The 27,796-nt window shown below is 37.6% G+C and overlaps 1 protein-coding gene across 3 annotated transcripts in view; it reads right to left on the reverse strand.

Moving 5' to 3' along the window:
- Window positions 1-3,787: 3,787 nt before the first annotated feature.
- zmym4.1 (zinc finger MYM-type containing 4, tandem duplicate 1) overlaps window positions 3,788-27,796 on the reverse strand; it is a 40,211-nt gene continuing 16,202 nt past the window's right edge. For 2 of the 3 annotated variants that reach the window (XM_059556433.1, XM_059556434.1), the window contains exons 6-27: window positions 27,548-27,788; window positions 27,160-27,289; window positions 20,597-20,812; window positions 20,366-20,516; window positions 20,156-20,271; window positions 18,239-18,460; window positions 17,666-17,816; window positions 17,368-17,543; window positions 17,080-17,245; window positions 16,838-16,990; window positions 14,562-14,599; window positions 14,326-14,470; window positions 14,015-14,121; window positions 11,790-11,961; window positions 11,332-11,538; window positions 11,129-11,232; window positions 6,311-6,464; window positions 5,463-5,614; window positions 5,262-5,376; window positions 4,933-5,172; window positions 4,729-4,855; window positions 3,788-4,551 (exon numbers count right to left, since the gene is read on the reverse strand). In XM_059556433.1, the coding sequence (XP_059412416.1) occupies window positions 4,335-4,551; window positions 4,729-4,855; window positions 4,933-5,172; window positions 5,262-5,376; window positions 5,463-5,614; window positions 6,311-6,464; window positions 11,129-11,232; window positions 11,332-11,538; window positions 11,790-11,961; window positions 14,015-14,121; window positions 14,326-14,470; window positions 14,562-14,599; window positions 16,838-16,990; window positions 17,080-17,245; window positions 17,368-17,543; window positions 17,666-17,816; window positions 18,239-18,460; window positions 20,156-20,271; window positions 20,366-20,516; window positions 20,597-20,812; window positions 27,160-27,289; window positions 27,548-27,788 (3,500 nt within the window). In that variant the 3' untranslated portion in view covers window positions 3,788-4,334. Of the gene's footprint in view, window positions 4,552-4,728; window positions 4,856-4,932; window positions 5,173-5,261; window positions 5,377-5,462; window positions 5,615-6,310; window positions 6,465-7,212; window positions 7,906-11,128; window positions 11,233-11,331; window positions 11,539-11,789; window positions 11,962-14,014; window positions 14,122-14,325; window positions 14,471-14,561; window positions 14,600-16,837; window positions 16,991-17,079; window positions 17,246-17,367; window positions 17,544-17,665; window positions 17,817-18,238; window positions 18,461-20,155; window positions 20,272-20,365; window positions 20,517-20,596; window positions 20,813-27,159; window positions 27,290-27,547; window positions 27,789-27,796 lie in introns of all 3 variants that reach the window. The other variant, XM_059556435.1, reaches the window with a different exon arrangement.

A 27,796-nucleotide genomic window follows, 5' to 3' on the forward strand; every position in this document is an offset into this window, starting at 1 on the left:
GGATCGTTTACTGGGAAACCGTGAAAGGTAAGTCTATCATCTGTTGGAGTAGGTATTAAACTTTTACGTAATCTCACTGGTTTCTGACGATTCGGACATCCAGGACATGCACACTTCAGCACCATTTTAAAGATTACACAAAGACCAGTATAAGCTCACTGTACAATTGACTAGCTTGTATACAGCGTGCGTCTCCCTCAGAATATAAACAAAGTGCGGCGCACCGGGTTATACGTCAGCAGTGCCACACGCACGCGCTGTGGTGCTCCCGTGATTCGTGAACGCGCCTCTAAATCTAACGCGAAAGAGAAGAAAATGTTGACTTACGTTTTTTCTTTTGCGCAAAAATTACTCTAGTAGCCATATAAAATTCAGGTTGAACCACTGATGTCACATGGACTACCTTAACGATGCTTTTGGTACCTTTCTGGGCCTTGAACGTGGTAGGACCTTTGCGGTCTATGGAGGATGAGAAAGTTCTCGGATTTTGTTCAACAATATCTTAAAGGGCTATACGCTTATGCCTTTTATTTTTTTTTTACAACTTTAGTTAGTTTGTAATGTGCTTTTTAAAGACTGACTGATGTTTGTTTCATTATTTTTTTTTTTTTAAACACTCATGTCCAGGTCAGGCACATAACATTGGGGGTGTGAATCTGTCTATAGTTTTATTGTCTATGGTGGGAATAACAGAAATAGACGAATCATCAATTTGACCCTCAAACTCTCTAACCACTAGGCCACGACTTGCCCACAAAATAGAGGGAAAATTATGAAACTGCCCGTAATTGACCATGAAAAAAAAACTTAAATATATACATTTTAAATAAATATATAATTATATAGTGAAATAAGTTGTATTATTATTGCCGTTTAATAAATTGCATCCATTTGGAAAATTACCAACTTCTCATTCGGTGGGTCTTTAGTTGTGAATGTTACCAAAATAGCAAACCGACTGTAACATACCCCTTTTTGGGGGGAACCTTCTGTTGAGGTACCTAGCACAGTAGTCTTGCCTACGTACAATGCCTGATAAGTTAGCATTTATGAGCACACTGTGCTGCTTTGTGTTAGGCCATTACAGAGGAAACCACTGTTTATGGTACCATACAGGCCAATTGCTCATACGGTATCCTCTTAAAGGAATAGTTCACCCAAAAATGAAAATTCTATTAATTACTCACCCTCATGTCGTTCCAAAGCCATAAGTCCTTCGTTCATTTTGGAACACAAATTAAGATACTTTTGATTAAATCTGAGAGCTCTCAGAACCCCCATAGACAGCAACACAACTGCAATGTTCCCGCAAGACGTGCGTCACTTTCTTTAACATTCCGCCTGGAAACAAAGATAGCATGGCGCCAAACTCCCTCACGAAAGAAGAAAGCCATCGTGCTTACAAGTGTGACGACGAGCAGAGGTGGGTAGAGTACCCAAAAACTGTACTCAAGTAAAAGTACTAGTCTTGAATAGTTACTTGAGTAAGAGTAAAAGAGTATCGGATGAAAAAAATCTACTCAAGTAGTTAGTTACTAGTTACTTTGGGTCATATATACTGAGCCTATTTTTATTTAGATATATAGATAAAATGTATGTAATGTATGTGTGCGTGTATAAATGTATATATTTCATCAGCCTTTACTCCAATTTATGTAATTTATTATAAAAACCCTGTCTGTTTACTTAAGAGATATAGGTGTCATGCCATAATATATTTTTAATACGACTGACTTTATATTAAATGTGAATTTAACATTGAAAGTTAATGTGATATAAATATTGCTACTAATCTTTCATTGTTCAGAAAGAGAGTAAATAACATTTACATTATTAAAGATCATTTTCACTGACAGTCTAGATTTCAATCACTCTCAGAATCTCCCATTAAAATCACTGAAACTGTTAACACTGTGAAATCAATATCTTAATTATAGATTCGTACACACATCTGCACTTTGTTGTTTCTGACTAGAGAATTCGCCAGAAAGAGGTATTCAGTCAGTGAGCGAGTGAAGGAAGCACCGGCATTTTAGCGATGACTCATCTGAACGCCTGTGATTGGCCAATGCTTTAATAAGCTCAAATGATTGTATTAAAATTAATAAAATCTGAATCGGCTATTTTTTGTCTTTTGGAAGCTGCATTCAACTTGACTCCCCTCTGTTATAAGCCACACACGTACAACAAACTAATGTCACAGTGGTATCGTGTACTGTAATCGAATGTAGCCCAAGTTATTACCTGTTGAACAGTAGACAGCACACGCGGTGTTCATCTAATAAGGATCTCCATCGCTAGCAAATAGCCTTTGCAGATTTGCTTTCAATTCAGTGCAGTTCCAGCCACGTTTTCAACGCTGCTGATGTTAAACGTTACAACTCTGAGTGAACCGCTTCAGACTCTCAGCGCGTGCAGCAGGGAACTGAACGACTCATTCAAACTGATTCATGAACCAATTCACTCGTTTCCCAATTGGTTTGATGATCAAGCCTTTCAACAGAATTGACTCAAAAGAATGAATCATTCGCGAATGGGCATCGCTCATTGCCCAGGGAAAAGTAGACGGCGCGTTTGGAATAAACTGAAGCATTTATAACATTTATCGTCGCTCACAGTAACGAAGTAAAAGTACAGATTTTTCCCCAAAAATTTACTCAAGTAAGAGTATAAAGTACCCATCTTTAAATATACTCCGAAAAGTATTAGTTACCCCAAAAATTACTCAAGTAAATGTAACGAAGTAAATGTAACTCGTTACTACCCACCTCTGACGACGAGTGCTTATCAGGATTAACTATATACTGGATTTTCAAAAGTATGTGAAATATTTAAAGTTCGCACCATATTATCTGTAAAATGTCAAGAGAGTTTCGATGAACGAAACTGTAATTGGTTGTTGGACATGTTGGTTAAACTGCCTCATGGGCGGGTCTTGGCCAATGAAAGCTGCCATGAATTCCAGACCTTCAGTCTGGTTACGCGAGAGTAGTTCAACCGCAATTTTACGAAAGCTACAAGAATACTTTTTGTGCACAAAGAAAACAAAAATAACGGCTTTATTGAATTTTTTTTTTTACATTTTCATATTCTGTCTGTAAATGTATGACTCAGGAAACGTAGTGCCTTTAGGGGTATACATTACCTAAAATAAGAATGTTTGTTTAATATTGCGTGTTACAACATTTTAGCCAGATTTAAAGATTCATCAAAAACCTGTTGTAAACAATTAACTTAATATCTTTTGTCCTACAATTGAGTTTATACTTTTTTTTATCAAGTAAATTATTATTTTTTCTTTACTCTTATTTTTATAAAGTTAATGTAAGATTGACATTTACTGGACTGAAGCAACTTGGGTATACTTATTCATACATATTTTTTTTTTGTTATTTTAACGTTAATTTTATAATGTCCATCCATAAAAAGTGCTCCACATGGCTCCGGGGGCTTAATAAAGGCCTCCTGAAGTGAATCTGTGTGATTTTGTAAGAAAAATATACATATTTAAAACTTTATAAACCATAATCTCTAGCTTCAGGAGGCCTTTATTATCCCCCCATAGAGTACATTTTTATTATAGATGGATGCACTTTATAGCACTTCTCTTGGGCTACTGAATATCAACCACCATTCACTGCCATTGTAAAGCATTGTAAATAATTTTGTGCAAAATGCATGTAATGTGCAAAATGCATGTAATTTAATGCATGATTGTTTATTTGATGGCAACTTTAAATATATGCCTTCGCAGTATATGTTGGAGAAAAAAAAAAGACTCAAAAAGTTTAATTTTCTTTTTTTATGCAAAGAAAAGCAGCCTTGTCCATACAAGAATTAAGAAATCCTGGATTGGTTAGGTTGCAAAAAGAAAACCCTACGTATTCATTTTAGGGGTAGATATACCAGCCACTGTTTTTAATGCCTGTTGTACAAAGATGCTGTCAGTGTCTTTAGTGTTTCAATATGATACAAAGAATGGGCAGAAACCCCATTAAATACTACTTATGTGTAATGTGGTATTGCAAAAAACTCAGCATTGTTCTCTAAATGAAATCCATAACACCATATGCACCTTTTGAAATGTTTTTTTTTTTTTTTTACATCAACTGCTTTTGTCAAATATAGTTTTTCATACACTTGATCACAAAAACACTGTACAGCCTCATAACTACTATCCAATTAAATGTGGAAAATACAATGACAAAACACTTGCTTTCCATCCATTGGAATCTATCCATATCCTAAAGGCCCATTTAATGGCATCCAGATTTTGTCAGCTTTGTAGCAATAAAAATTTGGTTTGCGCTTATGGTATGTGTCTGATTTCAAAATCAGGGCCTGATGTCTGAGTCACTTTCTGAATCAGACTCACTGGGTGATTTTTCTCTCTCTAGGTGCAGCTCTCTGACAGTAAGGATACGTGTGAGCATGCTGTCCAGAACATCATCACTCAAGGAGGTGGTCGAGAACCACATGGGACTGTTGGGTACACAGGAGCGCTCGGGGCTCAGATAAAATTCAGTTGTGCGTTGCCTCACGCTGGGTGAGCTGGATGGAATGTAAGACGGTATTTAATAGGGCTGCATAATTATGACAAACTTGATCAAATAGAAGAATACATTTATTCATTAAGAATGCATAAAAATATACTAATAGTGACAGTATTAATAAAGTTCATTTTAGTTTCAAATAAATGCTGTTCAATGGAAGTTCAAACAAACGTACCATTTTGAAAGATAGAACTCATACAGCCTGACAGGACAGCGGAGAGGATTGTCTGCATTCTCTTTGATCTCATATACAGTATCATTTTCATCCTCCTCTTCTTTCCTTTTCTTTGCAGGGACGCCATCTGAATTAAAACAAACAAGTGATATAACAAGAACTCAAACACACAGTCAAGCTAGGACTGTATAACTGACCACTGACCTGTGCTTGCTTCCTCTTTGGGGGGATAGAATCGCAAACAGGCCACTTTTGTGTCGCCCTTGCTCCGAGAGCAGCGTACAATGTGGCCAAAAGAGAGGCGGCGGTGCTGCTCCACGGTCTTATAGTTGAAGTACTTACTGAAGAAGTAAAGCAGGGTGTTAAGCAGCACACCAGGTGAAAAAGCCCCCAGCTGCTTACAATCCCATAGATACTCCTCCTCCACACGAGAATGAACATAACCTGAACACACACAAACAAACACACACACATATATTAGTAGAGCAGCAGCAAAACAAGCTAGTCATTCGTTCCGGTCTTAAATTACTCACCACTGGGCATAATAGTTGGCTTCCACCCTCTGAGTATGATTGTCAGTTCTTGGCAGAATTTGGTGTAGAAAACGTCTGCAAAGATGTTCTCCATCCGATTGTTGTCAAACAGGTACTGCAAACATGAACGACAAGAGCTAAATAACCAGTTCAGCTTTTATAATATGGCTGTTCAGTTTGAGTGGTTTCTTCTCAGTTTACCTGCTGGATTCCCAAACAGAGATAAAAGATGCTGTCAGGGCTGTATTTCTCTCCATTGGGTCGACGAACTTCAGAAATGAACTTGCAGAGGCCATAGCTTATTTCAGCAGTGCAGCACTTCAACAAATCCTCCTTTAGTGTCATACTGCGTGCTACGGATGAAGATAGTGTTTAGTGCTTTAATGCCAGGTTGAAGATTCTGTAGTTTAATTAGTAGTGCATGATGCTAAGGCTCCATTCCCTCTGAATGCATATACTAAAAAAAATATACACCTTGAAATACACATTAAAGGAATAGTTTACCCCAAACTGAAAATTTGCTGAGAATCTACTCAACCTTGATCATTCAACATGTAGATTAGTTTGTTTCTTCATCAGAACAGATTTGGAAAAATTTAGTATTGTTTTACTTGATCATTAATGGATCTGTAGTAAGAATGAGAACAGCTGATATAAACATTACAATAATTCACAAGCAATTTGTTTGTAATAATTATTAATTCATAATATTTCTTTGTCTAGTGAAAAAAGTCTTCGTCTGAATCAGGAGAGAAATATATGCACCCTTTACAAGTGAAGGAAAACGGAAAGGACTTTTTCAGTAGAGGAACCATTATTATGGATTATGGACTTACATTATTGGATTATTGAGATGTTTTTATCAGATGTTTGGACTCTAATTCTGACGGCACCCATTCATTGCAGAGCATCCATTGGTGGGCAAGTGTAATAGTACATTTTTCCAAATTTGTTTCAATGAGAAAATTATAATTTTATGTACAGTTTTTCATTTTAAATTGTGGAACTTTCTTTTGTGACAAAATGCTGGATAAAAAAAAAAGACCTACAGCCAAATTTGGGGGTCTCCATGTTGGGTTGGGCGTTCCTCCAGCGTACCCATTCCTTCCAAGCATTTACAGCATACTCGTGTTGCAGTTTTGAGAGGTTAGAGAGATTGTCTAGTGCTGATTTGACTGGAACAACAGTTGCACTCTTACGCCCCTACACACCAACAAAAAACAAACAAAAAATATATATATATATATAAAGCAGCACAACTGTTTTCAACATGATGATAATAAAGCTGTTTATTAAGCAACAAATCAGCATATTACAATAACTTCTCATAGAACATGACAATGCTTTGCCATCACAGAATGAAATTTTAAGAATATATTCAAACCCAAAATAGTTATTTTAAAATGTAATTTTATAATATTACTATATTTTTGATCAATCAAAGCCTTGGTGGATGAGACTTTCCAAAAATATCTTACTTTTGAACAGTATTGTACATGTAATCTGTATAATGTTGCAAATGTTAGTATATCCCTGCCCTTATAAATAATCCCTTTTCATGTGCAACATGTTGAAGAATCAAGTACAAATCATCAGAACAACATTAGACATGGAAGCCATTGCTTATAAACCTCTATAAAGTCATCTGGTTTGCACATGCTACTATCATGACAAGATGAAAATTGTTTTAAAAGCAAATCACGTGACAGTACAGATTTAGGCTGATTTAATCACAGTCACATTCAATTTTCAATGAACATATAATACACTATTAGTTAAGCTTATGTATCATGATATTAACAGTTTGAAAAATTGAGTCTCTAAAGGGTTTCTAACAAAAGACAAAATCAGGTTTCCGAATTGAGCACAATCTTTTAAATCAAAATATTCTAATGTATATTAGATTATAAATGTCTCCAGCATTTGTCTCATGTAAAAGCTTGTGGCCAACATTATTTCTTGGCGAGCGCAGGAACTCATTGACTCGGTCTTTGATGCATTTTCGATCACTGCTGGTTAAGCAGGGGAACCTCTGGGAAACACTCTTAATGATAAAGTGGCGTAGGTTCACAGGCAATGCAAATTTGCCCCTTGCACCATCCCAGTTGGTATTAGACGCCCATTCCTTATACTTCCTCTGGGGTAAAACAGCACGGAACAACAAGCAACCAAAGCGATCCGGCCGCCTCCGACTCTGCGTGAACAGAAGGTCCAGCTGCTTCTCCGAGGGAAGACGAATCTCCAGATCAGGATGGCAACATGGCTCTATTTGCTGACTGTCTGCATCGGTACACTTGGCAACAGCATCCTCACTCTTAGAGTCCACCATTGGGCTTTGTGCAGAGTCAAGCTTGCTCCTCAATGTCTCGGTTGTCACCTGTAACTCTCTCAGCTGCAACACGACAGCCCTGTGGGCCTCGACAAGCCCCTTGTGACTGCCTTTCAAATCTCCTAGAGCAGCCTTGGTGATGTCATAAACTTCCTTGCAGTGTCGCATCTCCCGCTTTAGTCCTTCAATCATGGCATCCCTTTTTGCCAGCTCAGGATTTAAGTCCTCCACCACATTTTGTCCCTGTTGTCCGGAGCTTGAAACCTGAAGACTTGACAACTCCACAGATACGAATGTGCATGTGGGCGAAACAGCCTTGGTGGAGCAGGAAAAATAGGGCTGTCAATCGCGATTAATTAACTTTTTTTGTGTGTGTTGAACACAATAAGGTAATCCGTTCCAATTTAAGGAATGACAAAATTCTCTGCGATAAGTAATGCACCTCTTTATGGACTTAATGTACATTTAAAGTAGAAGTCAATTTAACTGCATTAAAAAAATAAATTAGTTATTTTATTGCAGCTGCGTGAACAAACACCAACAAAAATGCAAAGCTTGCAAAGATTTTTAGTATGAAAAGGCCCTAATTATCCCAAACTTGGTAGTATTTACTAATTTATAGCAATGTCATGGTACACAAAAATGACATTTCAGCATGTACCTCAGTTTTGATGTCATTGTTTGGCATGTGTTCAATACAGCGGATCAAACAGATTACTGAAAATCTTTTTATTTATATTTTTTTTTTATATACCGTATTTTTCGAACTATAAGTCGCACCTGAGTATAAGTCGCATCAGTCCAAAAATACGTCATGATGAGCAAAAAAAAAACAAAAAAAAACATAAGTCGCACTGGACTATAAGTCGCATTTATTTAGAACCAAGAGAAAACATTACCGTCTACTACAGCAACGAGAGGGTGTCTTCAGTGTAGACTACAGGAGCACTGAGCAGCATAGAGCGCCCTCTCGCGGCTGTAGACGGTAATGTTTTAACTTGGTTCATTTGTCTTAGTTCATTTATCTTGGTTCATGTCAAATTAATTTTGATAAATAAGTCGCACCTGACCATAAGTCGCAGGACCAGCCAAACTATGAAAAAAAGTGCGACTTATAGTCCGGAAAATACGGTAAGTCTGTCAATATTGTGTACCATGTCAACAAGCAACAACATGCAGTTTCTGGTGCAAAATATTTCAGTCAGAATCATCACAATCGCACTCTAATCCACTGTCTATTCGACGTGTAGGTTGTGCAGTTGTTCATGGAAGACTAGCTGCCAGAATAATACTTTATACAAGTTGGAAATACTTGAGTGATTTTGTATTATTTATAGGCAAGTACACAACTGTAAAGCAAAGCTCTTAAGAAAATTACTCAAATTCATTAAACAACATATGCATCTGAAAGGATGGCAAAATCAAAATATATCGACACAAATTATGTTATAATGTTATGTAATTGAGTTTGAAATTATCTTTTAAATATAGAAAAATTCTGTATGTATTAACCATATTAAAATTTTTGGACTGTGCAACATTACACCACTACTAATAATTTACAATGGTTTTAAAATTATAAAAAAAAAAAAATAGGCTTCCCACTCTCTATTTTTTTTTTTTTTTAAACTACAACAAATTCACTTTGTTTCTGTAACTGTACTGCCCTACAAAGGCAAAAGACCTTAACTCGCTAGGGTGTGAAACTGAGAAAAACTAAAGTTTTTTTTTACTTGTCCAGCCAAATTAATTATATGTAGGACACTGGAAATTTAACAATTAGATGTTTTAGTAAGGAATTATCTACATTGAAAAATTGTGAGCTCAAACTGATTTTTACCCCTATTTTGAAGTACTCTGCCTTTGCATTTGTCTGCAAAATGTGAGAAGTCACACCAAGCCAAAAGGCAGTAGCTTTCGCATTATCAATATTTGGTTGCTGATCACCATTTTAAAAGAACGTTATATAGTAACACCTGTATAAAATCTAGTGATCATGGGCTGTCTCATATAGGATATTACATTTAGTAATAAGTTTGTTTTTTTGCTCGTAGCAGCAGACTTAAAGTTAAACATGAGTGGATACCATGGATACCAATTTATTTGCAATGCTCAGTAATGTAAAAGAATGCTAGACATAGCATAATTGCTTTTATATTGACTTGTATGAAATAGTCTAACCTAAAAGAACGACTTGTGGATTGATTTAAATGCCAGCAAGCAGGAATAAGCCCAGAATGCCTGTGGATTAAACATCTCAGATGATGTTCATTGCCATGGATTGATTTTATCGAGTTACAAGAAAAGGTAGGATATGGATTTAATTGCGAACTTTTAAAAGGCTACTGATTTTATGATTGATCATGCTAGCTATGGCATTCGAGTCCAAATAGAAGTGACAGCCTGATGAATAATCTGCATTATAAAAAGATAAAAAAAAAATCTTTAAAGGTTATTCACAATTAGGCATTGCTGCCAGGATATCTAGTTTTTACAGTGCTTTGTTATATGGAGCTGTTTGGAAGATCGCAATCTACTTTGTTTGTCTACACCATAATTAAAATGTGGCTGACTTTAATGGACAGTAAAACAAAGAACACTTTATAACTCCAAACTGGCACCGTAACTTCATTTTGGCATGCGGCTTAACAAAGGCAGAACACCGTAACTCAATTTGAGCATTCCTAACAAAGCGAAAGAGCGGTAACTGGTGTTAAACGGCATTCTATCTTGGCTTTTCCGGGGCTTTTCGAAGTGACGGTTGAGACGACCCATTATTTTCTCGGAAAAACAACTGTGAATTTGCACTGGCTGATCTTAGCCTGAAATATAAGCTTTTAATAACGCTATTTGAGCAAAAGAAACAACATTTATGACAGTTAACAGACTTCTTTGGTGTTATCAAATGTGAAATTTAATCGTAAGTTTAGTGAACAGGTTTGGAGAAATTGATATTTCCCCATTCAAAGAGATAGGACCTGCACTTGCATCCATGAGAGGCATACCAAAGATGGCTGCCGAGTGACATGACTTGTCTTAAAGAGACTTTGATGTAACCTTCCTCACCACTCCAAAATCTCGTCAGTGGCTGTGTTTCATCCATGGATTCATTAATAACATCTGAGATAATTTGCTCAGTTTGCTTCCCTTTCCATGCATCTTTTGACACCAGCTGTACAAGTGCCATAATGTAGGCTTTATTGAGGGGGAGGGGCTTAGAAGAGTGTCAGTTCTATAAAACTTATTTGTAACAAGTGCCTCATCTTATTTTCTCCTTTGTGATGATTGGCAGACACCTATTGCTGCTCCACCTTCATTCTCCGCTTGTCTTCTGAAAATTACATTGTGGCTAAATGCAAACATTTATGACATTTTGCATAACGAATGAAACTCTTTCAAAATAAAGGCGTAGAAAAAACAAACCGGTATACATCACAAAACCCTAGTATGATATATCCTGTTTCCAAAACTGAAAGTGTTTTATAGTGGAAATTATGGTGGCAACTTAAGTCAAGAATTCTGCTTTAGCTGTTCTTACCCTTTTCTTCTGAGGGAAGCCATCATGTTTTCTCTTGCGAGATCTCCGTTTGACAGAATCTGTTGTCTCTGTTTGTGTTGGCTCTCTGAAAAGTTCAATGCGCTCTGAAATGTGAAAGGATAAAGATGCATTTAAGATTATAAATAAAAAAAATATTTATAATCTTGTTGTGTTTTGACCTTAATCACCGCAGAAGCTCTTACCGATTGGGAAATCGGCCTCCAGGTCCATCTGTGGCTCTTCCGCCGCGGTGGAGACGGGGGTCAGTGTGGCAGATCTGGGTGGAGGAGGCCTCTCAGGTTCAGGGGTTTGATCCCATGTCTGGGCAGAAGACACAGAGTCCTCCTCCCAACTCAGATTGCTAGATAAGGCTTCCAGATCAAGGTCGTCCATTATGTTACTAGTCTGATCTGAATAACAAAACAGGAGGCTAGTGAACAAAAATAAATATGTGTGCACCTGCAATATCTTATTACATCTCTCAAAGTTTAAACACTGTGCAGTGTCCAAATAGTTTTTTTTTTTTCTTAACGGCATTCCAGCATCTATGCCTATATTCATGGCGAGAACCAGTTAATCAACTAATCAAGTCGATCAGTGTTAACTAAAAATTTCAGAAGTTGCAGGAACATTAAAAACCTTCCAACTGTCCCTAATTTACCAGGAATAATGATGCTTTTCTCCTTCTCTGCATCCTCAGCCACCATCTCTGCCATCATGATGAGGTCGGCCTCCAGTGGGTCATCAGGGATCTTCTCTTTGATTTCCTGAATGGTCTTCACAATGCGCTCAGCACTGTCCAGAGTTGTAGGGAAGAACAAGGGCACCGGAACCTGCATAAACAGCCAAGAGACACATGTTGACGTACATACTAATGGTGTAATAAATAAAGAGTTTGGGATGCCTATGAATCTAATTTATAATCTGCAATTCATTTGAAATGATTATAATATTTTATCCCTGTACCTGTGGTGTTTCTTTTTTATTTATTAATTTTGGCTGGTTTTCTTTACGTTTCTCTACCATTTCCTTAACTTTGTTTTTCTAGTTTGAGATTTCAATTTTCGTTTTAACGAGCCTTCATTTAAAAATTTATAGTGATACATTACATTGAGTGATACATTTTTGTTTAGAGTTCCATGTTAGCTTTTTATTTCAGATAACAAATATTTTTTTATTTAGTTTCCATTAACAATAAAAAATATTGTAACACATTAACATTCTGGTAGCAAATATGTACAGGTGCATCTCAAATTAGTGAAAAGTTAATTATAGTAATTCAACTCAAATTGCAAAACTCCTGTATTAAATAAATTAAATGCACACAGACTAATGTAATGTATGTCTTTGGTTCTTTAAATTGTGATGATTTTGGCTCACATTTAAAAAAAACCCACCAATTCACAACTTGGGATACTTCATAAGACCAAAAAAAAAAATACATTTTTAGTGAATTGTTGGCCTTCTGGAAAGTATGTTCATTTATTGTACATGTACTCAATAGTTGGTAGAGGCTCCTTTTGGTTTAATTACTGTCTCAATTTGGCCTGGCATGGAGGTGATCAGTTTGTGGCACTGCTGAGGTGGTATGGAAGCCCAGTGTTCTTTAATAGTGGCCTTCAGCTCTTTTGCATTTTTTTGGTCTCTTGTTTCTCATTTTCCTCGACAATACCCCATAGGTTTGCTGGCCAGTCAAGCACACCAACACCATGGTCATTCAAACAACTTTTGGTACTTTTGGCAGTGTGGACAGGTGCCAAATCCTGCTGGAAAATGAAATCAGCATCTCCAAAAAGCTGGTCAGCAGAATGAAGCATGATGTGCTCCAAAATTTCGTGGTAAACAGGTGCAGTGACTTTCCAAAAAAACACAATGGACCAACACCAGCAGATGACATTGCACCCCAAATCATCACAGACTGTGGAAACTTAACACTGGAGTTCAAGCAACTTGGGCTATTAGCTTCTCCACCCTTCCGCCAGTCTCTAGGAGCTTGGTTTCCAAATTAAATACGAAACTTCCTCTGATCTGAAAAGAGGACCACTGGGCAACAGTCCAGTTCTTCTCCTTAGCCTCCGACGCCTCTTTCTGTGGTTCTATCATTTTCTGATAGATTTAAAGGGGACAGAGTGATTTTGGTGACATCTTGTGAGTGTTTCATTTACTTGGATTGAATTAATTGAAATGAAAACAGCAAATAAAGTGCAACATTGCAATTTGCAATTAACAATGGAGAGTTAAAGTGCGATTGGCCTGTTCTGAACAGTTTCTTTGACAGCTTAGAAACTTGTGGGAACAACCGCCATCAATGTCCAGCGTAGTTTGTTTTGGGTCACGCGGCCACTGCTGCTTTGGGTCCTCCGTAAGCATAAACTTGTCCAGGTGATGACGTTTTAGGTGCGCTCGTACATTTGTGGTATTGACGGAATATTTAACACTCTGTGGACAGCCAGCTTCTTTGGCAATGAATGTTTGTGGCTGCCCTCCTTGTGAAGGGTGTCAATGATTGTCTTCTGGACAACTGTCAGATCAGAAGTCTTCCCCATGATTGTGTAGTCTAGTGAACCAAACTGAGAGAGCATTTTGAAGGCTCAGGAAACCTTTGCAGGTGTTTTGAGTTTAAAAGCTGATTGGCATGTCACCATATTCTAATTGGTTGAGATAGTGAATTGGTGGGCTTTTGTTAAATGTGATCCAAAATCATCACAATTAAAAGAACCAAAGACTTAAACTACTTCAGTCTGTGTGCATTGAATTTAATACAAAAGTTTCAAAATTTGAGTTGAATTACTGAAATAAAAGAACTTTTTTTTATAGAGTATAGAGCCTTAATTGTTTTAATATTCAAAAGATAAGTATAAGGACAAAAGAGGTAGAGATACACACCGGAAGCGGAAGCCCCACAGACTTCGGAGTGTATTGGGTGTAGAGATTCATGGGAAGCGGAACATAGACTGGCACTGGCACAGGCAGCACTATCACGGAAGGTCCATCTAGAGGACAAAAGGCAACCATGACATTTATAACAAGTGCCTCCTCTCATTTTTACAGTCCACTATATAACACCCACTTTTGGAAAACAGTAAAACATTATATTAGGTCAAGAGACACATGACAATGCATATGCCTCGATACATGGGAGTGTCAGCAAACATAATGCACAAAAGAAACATGTCTGCAACAGTGTTACCCAGTACCTGTTTGTGTATTCATGTCGCAGACATTGGGTTTGCAAGATGTGCCTTTATTCTGACTTAATGGTTTACACAGCAAGGCTTTGTTCTTTAGGATTCGAGGTGCTGGCGCAAAAAACTTCGCACCATCTGTCTGTGTGCTGGCCGTCTGACAACACAGAACAATTGATAAGTGGTTGATTTTCATTCACATTTCAAAAAGAACTTCAGCTAGATCACTGATATTGTGAAAAACTCACATTTCCTGAACTTTTTGCTGTAGCAGCTGGAACAGAGGCTGAGGAAACAAAAAGGTAAATGTGAGAGATGAGCCACAGAAAACAGCTGATTCATTCCTCTGTTTGCAAAAAAACATTTCATGAAAAAAGCATTCACAAGTTATGACAACAGACAATTACAGTCAATTATACAACTAGCAACGTGTTGTTTAGGCACTGATGTAAAAAAATCTGACAGATCTGATTAGCCCATAATTACTTTCATTTTATGGCTGGTAAAATTCAACAAGATGTTATCCAAATAAACACACAAAATTGAAGTAATCACAATATTATAGTATGAACAAAATATTAATTTTGAGATTTGCTAAAGATTCCATTTATTTATAGGTTGTAGTTTATTTCTAGTTATTTAATGACTGCTAAAAAAAAATGGCAAAAGTAATGCAATGCAAAAAGAAATGAGCATGAGCAAAATCCATAACATGATAGTAGATATATCCAATAAAATCAATTTCTAAAATAATTAAACAAATGTATACAAATAATATACATTCATACTTTAATAAAATAAATAATAATCTTGTAAAATATGGTATATACTGTAGGGTGATGATAGATGATGGTATTTGTGTATTGATGAGCCTGTTTCTTATGCCCTAGACAATAAGACGATTACTATTATTATCATCGTTATTATCCATCAAAAATGGACTAAGCACCTATCTTTAGTGATGCAGCGCAGTTAGGCCCCGATCAGCTCTGGTGGCCATGTCAGAGCCATAACACGCCACAGATGTGTTCAGTGCAAGAGATTTATTCATCATACAGTGTAGACAGTGATCACTGATTATAAGGGAGCGTTTTTAAAGAAGCATTCTGCACTAGATGATGCTCTTTAGTAATGTAAATGTTCTTTGCTCGTTTTCTGTAGCTGCTTTTTGAATGACTGAGGGAATGTAAAAGCATTTAAAAAAGCAGTATAATTAGTAATCATATTAAAAACATTAGGCTCCTTTTAGCCTTATGCTGGTGTTGGTTCACTTACCTGTAATTAAACCAACAAATTAAATAAGCATGAAAATAATATGTATCAGAGACTTGACAGGTTGACGATAAGACGACATGACAACTGAGCATCGGCCAACACTTATGCTGCATTTCCACCGCAGGAACTTTACCCAGGAACTAGGGACTTTGGCCTGGTACTTGGTGTGTTTCCACCGCAGGTACCAGGAACCAAATAAAATTCCGGGTAAAAAAATGCCCCTCAGAAAGTCCCTACTGGTGAGGTAGTACTTTTTCAAAGTTCCGGAACTTTCGGGGGCAGGACTTGGGCGCTAAACATCTTGATTGGTTGAGTTCACGCAGCATTGGTTAAGTTCAACCACCATTTATTCGGATCATTTTCAAAATATTACTGTTATTGTGTCATGAAATGTAATTTCAGAAAAAAGTATTTCAGGCGAGAATGTAGTTGTTTAACATTCAAATCTGTGGTTTATCTATAAATACAGCGCCTATTTAAAAATGTTTTTCGCCGATCTTGGAGACGGTGAGCTCCACGCGACCAGCGAGAGCTCAGTGCTCACGTATCCACCGAGAGCAGCCTCAGCTCGGCTAGACCGTCTGATATCTGCCGCTGACTCTGATGTCTCTTTAGTGGTTCAACATAAAATATAACTCGTTTGGGGTAAATCTACCAGGTTTACCCCTGTTACATCTTTGGTCTGTATTCAATTTATCCATATGTTAAAATGAAAATAAAAAAGGCAAATTTATATATATTTCGTTTCATTGTAATGGCTGTATATATACAAATATCCCTGAACTAAGTACATTTCTGCAGCTGTTATTATGTTTAAATGAAAACGAAAGGAGGCAGTGGTATATGATATCCTATTTCGTTTTATTGTAAATGTTCAGAGAGGAAAATTGCAGTAGCCATGGTCAGCTGACTGAAGTCATCAAGTACGCTGCTGTTTGCAGATTTACTGGACTTGTGTCGTTGCGGACATCACACTCCCGAGTCGAATGCACTAAGTCTGAACTACCGAGGATGCACGTCCAAAATCAGCGCACTTTGCATTAAGAAATGCGCGCAGACCTACGTCTCCAGTCTATTTGCCTAATCTTCCCGGTACTTTACACCACGGTGGAAACGCAGAAAGCAACTGGTCTGGGGGGAAAAAGTTCCTGGTACAAATGTTCTGGGTAATTTCGGTGGAAACGCGGCATTATACACTGTGCATCCCTCAATATACAGAGATGTTTAAGAAGTAAAAAGAGGTTATCACCTTGCAGAACTCTGCTCCCCAAAACACCTGGCTGTCCATTGGACGCACTTGAGAGTGATAGAACACTGGCGATGACCGGTGCGGCCTCTTTAGTTACAAGTGGTGTGTGATTAACTGTAGTTTGAGGGCCTGGAGATGGTTCTGGGCTTGTCCCTGAGGAAAACAATCAGCAAAAGATTAAAAGACATAAGATACAGAGACAAAAGGGCCAAATATCCTCATAAATCTACAGGAAGAAATACCTTGTGTGGACAAAGTCTTGTTTGCGGGTCTGACTGGCCCAGTGGTTCCCTGCAGACTGCAGAAGAACATCAAGCATTGCAAGCTGCAGAAATGCTTGATCTCACCCAGCCATTTCACAGTCTCCGTCATCTTCTTGGCCTGTCTGCACATGGAGCACTTTATTTCCTGTCAAAAACATACTTGCCTTGAGTTGAAAACCAAATCCATGGCATGTCTTAAAAGTAACAATGCAGCAAAAAACAGCCTCATAATGGTTTCTCAGAATAAACCAAGAGATCAAATATTACCTTACGCATCAGTAAGCTGTGTTGTGATAAGCATATGTTTCCACAGAACTCCTTCTCTACGTTATCAATAACTTCAGTCACTAGAGCCTGAGCGGATCCGCTACAGTAATAGCAGTTGCGACAGTGCTTCTTCCCCCAGCGCTTGACCAGGTCATGCTTATACAGTAACTTGCATCCTGTACAGGGATGAACACACAAGTAATTGCGATGTCACAACCCATAACTTGATCAAGACATGTCTGAAGCAAAAGGAAAAACTACCAACTAACAGTATCTTCAATTTTCTTGCAGTACTTACCCTCACTGCAGAAAGAGCGGTCAATCTTGTTTATCCTTTTCACCTCCTTGACAACTTTATCAATCTTACAGTACTCACAGCGAGCCATGATATTGTTGATCTGTTTAAACTCCTCAACACAACTATTATCACAGAAAGCGTACATTTTCCTCTGAAAGGTCAAGAAAACATGCAACATGAAGGTTAACATGAAGGTCAACTACTCATCGCTAACAAATACAAATTAAAGTTTAGATTTGTAAACTGTAAGAATGTTAATTATGAACTTTACAATACAAATATAAAATGTGTGATATATCAGGAGTCCTATCAGTTTAAAGTTGTTAATACTGGTCTAATTAGTCAAATATATTATATATTTAATGCTCAATAAATGACATCTCACTTTATTTCTAGCGGTTAAACATAAATATGGAATATATATATTTTTTTAAACATTACAGATTTATTCTTTTGATTTGGTAACCAGGTTCACAAAATGTAAAGTGCTATCTAATAAACGGACAATATATCAGTATAATACATCAGTCTTTAAAATAATGATTGTCGGTATTTGATTATTGATCAGAGTACCTTGAACTCCAGCAGCTCTGGTCTGTGGTAGAATGACTTCAAACACTGAGAGCAGGGGATCTTAGTGGCTGTTTGCGGTGGACCACTGGAAGTACTGGTCTTTGCTGATGAGCTGGACTCTGCAGGAGGTTTGGGGGCACGAGATTTTGTGGTAGGTGTGTTGTTGCTTGTAGAAGTAGCAGTATTTATTGCCATGGCAGGCTTTATCTTACTGAAAGACTCCTGAAGTAAAAAAAACAATCAAATATTCAAATAGCTCTAGTTCTGTGTATGACATCTTGAAAGGGGACATCAGACGCCCATTTTTCACAAGTTGGTATGATTCTTTAGGGTCTTCATGAAATGTAGCAACTTATAATCAAGGAACTTTGCTGCTGTACCATGGGTACATTGATTATTACGCCGGAATAAGAGTGTAGTTCCTAGCCATACCGGCCTAAATAGTATCTTTTCATTGTCCGTCGGTCTTAGTACAAGATATAACAACAGAAGAATCAAGTTTTAAATAGAAAAAATATAGAAACTATTTGGTCATTTGAGCGAGATGCTAACGGTCTAATGAGATTCAATGATTTATGCTAATGATTTGTGCAAAACTTTGGTGATTTAAAAAAAAAGTTTAGCAAATTGACGGCGTTTCCATTAACTGATGTTATGTGACAATTTTTTTCTTTAGCAATAAGTCATGGCAACGGATTTTGACACATTATGCCTATATTTAAAGCTGCAGTCCACAAGTTTTCCCTCTTTGTCGCCATGTCTGTTTGAAAACATCTAATTAAAGCTGTTCTCGGAATAATCTTCCTTGTGTGGGTTGTGTGCAGCACGGCTCCATCGCGGATTAATCTAATGTTTTGAGGAATATGGGGCAATCGGTCACCACACCAGTGTGGATATTCACTGTACTTCACACTCACAGATTCTAGCCTACGTATTGGAACTTATGACCCAAATATGAATTTTCACCAGATTTTGTCATCTAAACAAGTACCAAGTCTGCCATGTTTGTTCTGACCAACTGAGGGAAAAAGCATTACAATAAATCGCACTATATGGTGATTAATCTAAAGATCAGTTAACATTTCCATTAACTGAGCATATTATTATACTTTTTAAAATTAACGTTAACAAGATTAGCAATGTGTGACTTTGTATATAGTGTGTATTAGCATGTAGATTTCAATTTCTGCAGTCTAATCTCTAAACATCATACCATTAGAACTTCATATTAAAACATTATTTTAACCTAAAAAGCTAATTATGCTCCCTTCAAACTGGTTGTCTTTAAAATATAAATTTTGTGCAATCCCAGGCTATCTGTAATCAGAGACACATTTAAAATGGCAATATAATTTAATTGTATTCACATGCGTTTCATGAGCACATAATGCTTTCTAATTTACAATCCACCATCAAAATGCTACAATTAATTATTCTAGCTGCTTTGAGAAAGGGCTATTATATATCCGCCACCTGTGCAGGATCCTCACATGCCATAGCATAGTAGTCATACCACTCAAATTAGAAAACACTATTATAAGATAACAGTGAAATGGTGCTAAAGTAAGTTTTGAACACTGGCTGGTTATGTACTTGCTCAAATATTGATCTCGGATCATTTTTAACCAAAAAAAAAAAAGTTACGGACTGCAGCTTTAATCGAGGTAGGCATATGAGTGTATCTTTTCAGAAATGTGCACAGCTCATATAAACACAATCGCTGATTAGAAAGTAATCGTGGTCAACTCCAGTGGCCGTTTCAGAGCCACAGATGTGTGCAGTGTAAATTGTCTAAGCATTATGGCAGGAAAAGCCATAAAATAATAAAATAAAAAAAACACCATGTAAAAGTGAATTTTGCATCCGATGTCACCTTCAAAATATAGAGATCAGTAAACTTGTGTCAATAAACTCTACCTGATATGATACTACACATGAAAAGGAGCAGAAGTTTTGGATGGTTCCGTCAGACATGGCTAGATGGTACTGAGGCGTTAGTTTAAGCTTGCAGCTGTTGCATTCCACTGGAACACCTTGTTTGCATGTGAATGAAAAGAACATGAGTATACTTCAAAAAGAGAATATCATTAAGAATGCACAATCTTAGTAAACAGCTGGTTATGTTACCTGAAGAACTGACAGTCTGAACTTTATTCGCTGTGACACAGGAACTTGAACAGAAAAGTTCCTTGACACCCTGCATGTTTGGACTGTCCACCATTTCTGCAACTGGCCGCATGGTACGACAAATTTTGCAGCTGACAGGTTTCAAACTTTTCTACAAAGAAAGATTAATTTATTTGATAATGGCTTTCAACAAATGATTGGACTTTTATTTAGTTATTCATTTGCAATTACCTTTTTGAAGGCTACGAGGCAGTTCTGTTTGCAGAACTTCATAACACTGCTCTCTATCTGCAGAGACGGACACTGACTGTCTGTGCCACAGCAATATCCTCCACAGTTCACACAGCTGTTCATGTTCAGCTTATTGGAGGAGCGGAACTGGTTGAAGCAGCTATTGCTGCACAGCTTATGGACGGAGCCCAATAAGTTCACTTCGTGAGTGTAAGTCTATGAGAAATACAATTGCAACATGCAACATTTTAGATCTTTTGAAGATTTTATTTCTATATAGACCTTACAGGCAGGCAGAACTGTCACAGACAAATAAAGCATCTAAAAAAAGAAAAAGATAAAAAAAATATTCAGAACAATAGTGTTTTCTACAGAAATATAAAAGGAAAAATGTAAATGAGTCACAAGAACATCCATTCAGTTATGAAACTGGATATTTTTTCCAAATCTATACTACACAAGAGATTTGTAAGAACTTAAGCAGCGTTGATCAGATTTGTTTCTTGAGCACCAAATCAGCTCTTTTAATATATAATGAAACAAGACATGGAGTAATAAAACACAGCAAACCTTGTTCACAAGTTTCGATGACTGGATTTCATAGACCAGAGCCTTTGTTAAAACATGTTATGAAAATCATTTTGTCCTTTCAAAAAAAAAAAAAAGTAAACTTATTTGCAACATGTCTCCCCCCCACACGGTTTTGAAGTATTTCACATCAGGTGGGTAAAGACCTATCAATGTGGGATGCGATTGTGAGGGAACCAAAAGAGATTATATAAGAATGTTTTTGTTTGCAGTTTATTTACAACAGTGTACAATATAATACAGATGTAAGGACAGATCAAATAAAAGACAGAAGGTCAAAACCACATTTCTGAGCACACGGTCACAGAGATTTGTGCCATTCCTGGAAACAATTTCTCGTCAGCTGAAGACACAAGTGTACATCGCACGCCTGGCATTTCCAAGGAGTTTGCTTCTTCATTCCATGAGCTGCCTTGCAGTGCACACAGATTCGACGACCACTTGAGGCAATTTTCCTGGTATTGGTGCTCAGCGGAGCTCCTGGAACGGGCACATGGTCACTGCAGGCCCGTTTCTGTGGGATTTTCGGTGACACGCCACAGAGTTCTGCAATTAGCTGCTCCATAAACTCCTTGTGGGTCATGTTGCCGTATAACTCCTTGTGAATCATGTAAGAGTTGGTGGCAGCAATGTCCAAGAAGTGCAAGAAGATCTTTCTGTACCACTTCAAGGTTTTGTGCTGTGCGGTGTAGTATTGCAGCAGCTGATCGGACAGGTCAACACCCCCCATGTATTGGTTGTATGCAGTAACAGGTGAGGGACAGGGGTATGTCTTGAAGCTCCATGTGTCCTTCGTTTTCACTCTCCTCTGCACGGTGTCTCCTGTGTAGGCAGCATGGATAGTGGAACAAACGGACACCTCTCGTGTGTCCATCCACTTCACGAACAAAAGCGGACCATTTCGAATCCATCTAATGGATCCCCTGGGGGAATTTTTAGTCAGTGAATTAGTTGCTTTTTGTGGGATGTTCTTCCTGTAGTCTCTGTAAGTCCCACAAGCGCCAAACTTCATCTCTAACAAGTCTGATAGGAGCTTTGGACTCGTGTAGAAATTGTCCATGTACACGTGGTACCCAGTTCCCAAAATTTTTTTGTCCAAGAGGGACATCACAGTATCATATGGCAGTCCGTTGCCTGTGGCATCTTTGTTCTTTCCCGTGTACACAGAAAAGTCAACAGTGTATCCGTTCGAAGAGTCTGCGAGGACAAACAGCTTGAAGCCCCACTTGGTTGGCTTAGTTTTCATGTACTGTGTCATGCCGGTGCTGGCTTTGCATGCCACCATTCTTTCATCCACAGATAAATTTCGTCTAGGATGATAAATGGTTTTGCACGCAAGACGGATCGTCTCCATGAGGGGTTTGACCCTGAAAAGCCGATCATATTCATTTGTGCCCTTCTTTTTGTCATTCTCCTTGTCCTCAGCTGGATGACTCATGTGCATATTCCATGAAATGGTGCGGTATCGGTCCCTTGACATGATTGTGGCGGGAAAAGGCACAGAGAAAAGACTGCCTTGCCGCCAATAGTCTTTGATTGAGATCAACTTTACCATGCCCATGTAGAATATGAGTCCAAAGTAGCGGTACATTTCACTGACGCTGACATCGGTCCACTTGTATTTGCGACCCCTTGCAAGTGACCTGGCTGCCTGGGCATTTGTGTTGTAGCATAGAGTTGAGACAGCATTTTCAGTGAAAAAGAACTTGAAGAGACTGAGGGGAGTGTAAGAGTCAGATGGCCACAGCTGCGGTCCGGGTTCTCGTGCGGGCATGAATCTCAGCATCTGTGGAGCCAGGTCAACTTCAGTCTCTTTTTTCCACGCCTGAACAGGCTGTTTGCTTTTCCTGGCCTTCTTTGCAACAGGCATCTGGTCAATGTAATTCTCCTCATTTCTGTTATGATGAGAAAAAAAAAAAAACTGAGCATGATGACAACAGGATCAAAGAAATATTTTTTTTTACATTACTAATTGCTAATCCTGCACACTCGTAGCAAAAACACATGCATGTTAATAGCACACTACAATCACTTACGCCTGATCAGATATTTGCAAACAAGCTAATGTTATAAGCCAACTAATGTAAATATCACATTTATATCAATATACACTAAATTTCAAAAAGTTGGGGTTTCTTATGCTCCACAGTGCTGCATTTATTCAAGCTAAACTACTGGGAAGATAGTAATAACAATAATATTGTGAAATTTAGATTTCAATTTATTTCAGTGATGGTAAAGCTGAATTTAAGTAGACAATACTCAAGTTTTCAGTGTCACTTGATCCTTTAGAAATCATTCTAATACTTGTTTAGTACTCAGAAAACATTTATGATCAGAGCTGCAGATTGCCGCTTCGAAAAGTGATAAAATGATGATTGATGAATACAAAGTTAAAAAGAACAGCATTTATTTGAAAGGTACATGTTTTGTGACATTTCCTCACTGTTGATTTGAATCAATTTAATGAATCCTTTATGAATAAAAGTATTCAGATAAAAAAAATCATCAAATATCTAAATCTAAACTGATCCCAAACCTTTGAAAAGTAGTATATTATACAGCATAATAAAAGAAACATTTAGATGCAATGACAATGTGTTAGGACCTATTCTATATCCAGGACACATTTTACTCAATTTAACTATTAAAACATGTACACATCTATTTAAAGATAACACCATGCCTAAGAAAGTATGACTGACTTACTCATCAGAGAGGGCGTCCTCTACTGGATCAAGGCGCTCTTCAAAATGCGACCATTCTTCATCTTCATCCTGCTCCTCTTCTGAGGAAAAGGTGAATTCTTCCTCGCTGTCCAGGACCGTCCCAAGAGTTTCCTCACACGTGCAGTGTGCCATCTTCCAAAAGCGATGAAAAGTGAATGAATCGGATGAAGCTTGAAGCTAATTTTAATACATTGACAGGGGAGCTTTAACCATGCTTGTTTGCAACCGTATGAATAGCGCGCTCTGCGGGTTCGGATGAGGCACAAAAACAGTACCTAACCAAACATTAATCGTTCTAGTAAATCATTCGCATTTATAAATAAAGGGGGAAAACAGCGAATTGAGAGTTTCGTTATCGTCATGTCTCTACAGCGCGCTGTTCTTATTGATAACTACAGATTCGCAGCGTAATCTATTGTGTAGGCGCCCTGCTCACCGTCGCTTGACTGACAGCGGCAGCTGAGAGAGTCTTATAAACCATGTAGTACTGACGCTCTAGATGTTAATGGTACTCTTAATTTTTTTTCCTTATCAAAATAATGGAGATCGTTTATTATTTATTATTTCAGTAGTTCACATCCGTCAGCAGATGGAGAAGAAGCAAGCGGTAATCCCATTGGCTAGAGCTCACATCTCCGGCTCTGCCAACCAGCTCTGGCGAACGTAGACAATGTGATTAATATTCATGAGCCAGACCTCAGAGCGACAGACAATGAGCTACAACACACAACCTACCTGAGGAAAGATGCGAGCAAAAGTCGTGTTGTGCAAGTAAATTGGTTAAACACATGAAAATATAAAATGCGTTCAATATATATATATATATATATATATATATATATATATATATATATATATATATATATATATATATATATATATATATATATATTTTCCGAGCAAATAAAGCAGAGCTATTTGGTTTTATAAGTAACAACAAAAGGTTTTCTTCACAATGCACAAGTTATTAATACACACATACACACACACGCAAACGCACACGCACGCCTCTAAAAAAAATAGAATATCTAGAAAAAGTATTTATAGCATTTCAAAAAGTGAAACTCATATTCTGGATTCATTAAATGCAAAGTAAACTTTTAAAAATATTTTTTTCTTCTTTTAGTTTTAATGTTTTATTAGTTTTGATGGTTAGAGCTTACAGCTCATAAAAGTAAAAAAAAAAACTCAGTATCTCAAAATATTAGAATATTTCCTAAGATCAAAAAAAAAAAATTTGCAAGACAAGTTCAAGTTCTTTAAATATGTTCATTTATGCACTCTATACTTGGTTGGGTCTCCTCCATCACAAACTCCAGCATCAGTGATGTGTGGCATGGAAGCGATCAGCCTCTGGCACTGCTGAGGCACTATTGAGCCTTCAGCTTGTCTGTATTGTTGGATCGACGGTCTCTCATCTTTCTCTTGAAAATATCCCATAGATTGCATATGAGGTTCAGGTCAGACATGTTGGCTGGCCAATCAACCACAGAAATATCATTGTCAACAAACCACTAGGAAGTGGTTTTGGCACTGTGGGCATGTGCTAAGTCCTGCCGGAAAAGGAAAGCTTGTCAGCAGATGAAAGCATAAAGTGCTACAAAATCTCCTGGTAGATGGCTGCATTGACTTTGGACTTGATCTAACACAATGGACTAACACCAGCAGACGACACGGCACCCAAAATCATCACTGTCTTCCCAAACTTCGCACTGGACTTTGGATTCTGTGCCTCTCCAGTCTTCCTCCAGACCTTGATTTCCAAATTAAATGCAAAATGTACTTTTATCTGGAAAAAGGACTTTAGACCACGAGCAGTTGTCCAGTTCTTTTTCTCCTTACCCCAGATAATATGCTTCTAACGTTGTTTCTATCCATTTCAGAAGTGGCCTGGTGCCCTTTTCTTGAAGATGTCTGAGCATGGCGACTCTTGATGCACTGACTCCAGCATCAGTCCACTCCTGGAGAAGCTCTCCCAAGTGTTTGAATCGACTTTGCTTGACTATTCTCAAGCTTGTGGTCATCCCTGTTGCTTTGCTTATGCACATTTTCCTATCCAATTTCTTAATTCCAGTCAACTTTGCATTTAATATGCTTTGATTCAGCACTCTGTTTAAGTAATGGCCTTCCGTGAATTATCCTCTTTGTGGAGTGTCAATGATTGTCTTCTGGGCCATTGCCAAGTCAGCAGTCTTCCCCATGATTGTGGTTTCAAAGAACAAGATATACCCAGAATTTATACTGTAGGGATTGTCATTAAATTAAACTCAAATGTAAATATTTTGAGATACTGGATTTTTTACTTTCATGAGCTATAAGCTCTAATCATAAAAAAATTTAAATTTTTTACTTTACATCTACAACTTTTTGATATTCACATTTTTTATATGCACCTGTATGTATGTGTGTGTATACATATTATTTTGTATATAGACTGTGTACTGCCTAATTGTTATTTTGAGTGGCCACAAATGAAAGCAGACTTATTATGGTTTTGAAAGATGTATTCATTACATCTGAATAACCATAAATACCAAGAGTACCTTAAGTCAATTAAAAAAAAAGGGCTTGTTGCAACCTACATATTTCTTTTTTGTTGGATTTTTTTGCTTCTATTGTCCTCATTTGTAAGTTGCTTTGGATAAAAGTGTCTACCAAATAACTAAATTTAAAAAGGTAGTTATCACGCCGGAGCCTCAAGGGGTTTAAATATACTAAACGGTGCTTGCTTCATTTCAAGTCAAAAGTAACTAATTTAAGACCTGCGGAGTACGGTAAGAGGTTACCTGATATGTAACTACTCTAACAGAATTCTTGACTGGATCAAATGGATTTTGTGCTATTATGGGAACTTAAAATACTTAGAGTTATATGTTTGTTTTTGAGTACATCCAGAAAAGCTAATGAAAAAGCAAGATGTTTTAAAGGGCATGAAAATATCTGTATCACTTTGAACAAAACACCTGGGTACTGTTTCATAAAACAAGTTTACCAAACAAGCCAGGCTTATTTCAGTTAGTCTGACTTATTTTGAACCAAATCAACTGTCAGTAAGTTGGACTAAATGAATTAAGCTTATTTGGGAAACTTGTTTTATGAAAAAGGCCCGTTCATCCAAATTAAAATGTTTACATCTGTCTTGTTAACAGGCCTTTAAGGGCAAAATGATTTAATTTTACAGGCCACATTCTCAGTAGCTGCGATCCAGTACAGGACACAACTGCACAGATAGAGATGACCACTTACCATTCCTGTCTTATGACAAACACTGCACTTGAAGCTTAAAGCGCCGAGGCATTTCTGACTGCAGAACTCCTTCACAGTCCCTGACATATCCACCGGAGCATTGATCACATCCTTCAGGTCAAGAATGTCTCTGCAGGGAAAGAGGCATTTGCATCTATAAAGGGTATGTTAAAAACCATTGCTGTATTTAAATTTGTATTATATATTATTCTTTGCATTTTTAAAATAAAGGAGTACGTTATTATAATAGGGTTAGGTACAAGGGTGGTAAGTTAAGTTCATATTTACAAAAGTTAGTTAAATACAATAGAATATAATGCACCTAGTATGATCATCTTAAAAGTTACATTTCAGAAAAGTAGTCTGAAAGCAAGACTTGTAGGCATACTTGTGGCAGTAGTGACATTGTTTCTTCTGAGGTATCTTGACCACAACATTAGAGGTGGTGCAGAGACACTGAGGTGAACAGTAGAGTTTAGGACAGCCTTTGCGCTGGAAAGCCGTCTGTCCCTTTAAGAGGACTTTGTTACATCCTGTGCAGACCACACCAATTGGATTGGCAGGGGTCAGAGAAGGAAGGGATAGTGTAGGGACTAGTGTAGGGACCTTTGCTGGAGCAGCTGCTGGAACTGCAGTC

The sequence above is a fragment of the Carassius carassius genome, chromosome 8, assembly GCF_963082965.1.
Source record: "Carassius carassius chromosome 8, fCarCar2.1, whole genome shotgun sequence".
Classification (NCBI taxonomy): Eukaryota; Metazoa; Chordata; class Actinopteri; order Cypriniformes; family Cyprinidae; genus Carassius; species Carassius carassius.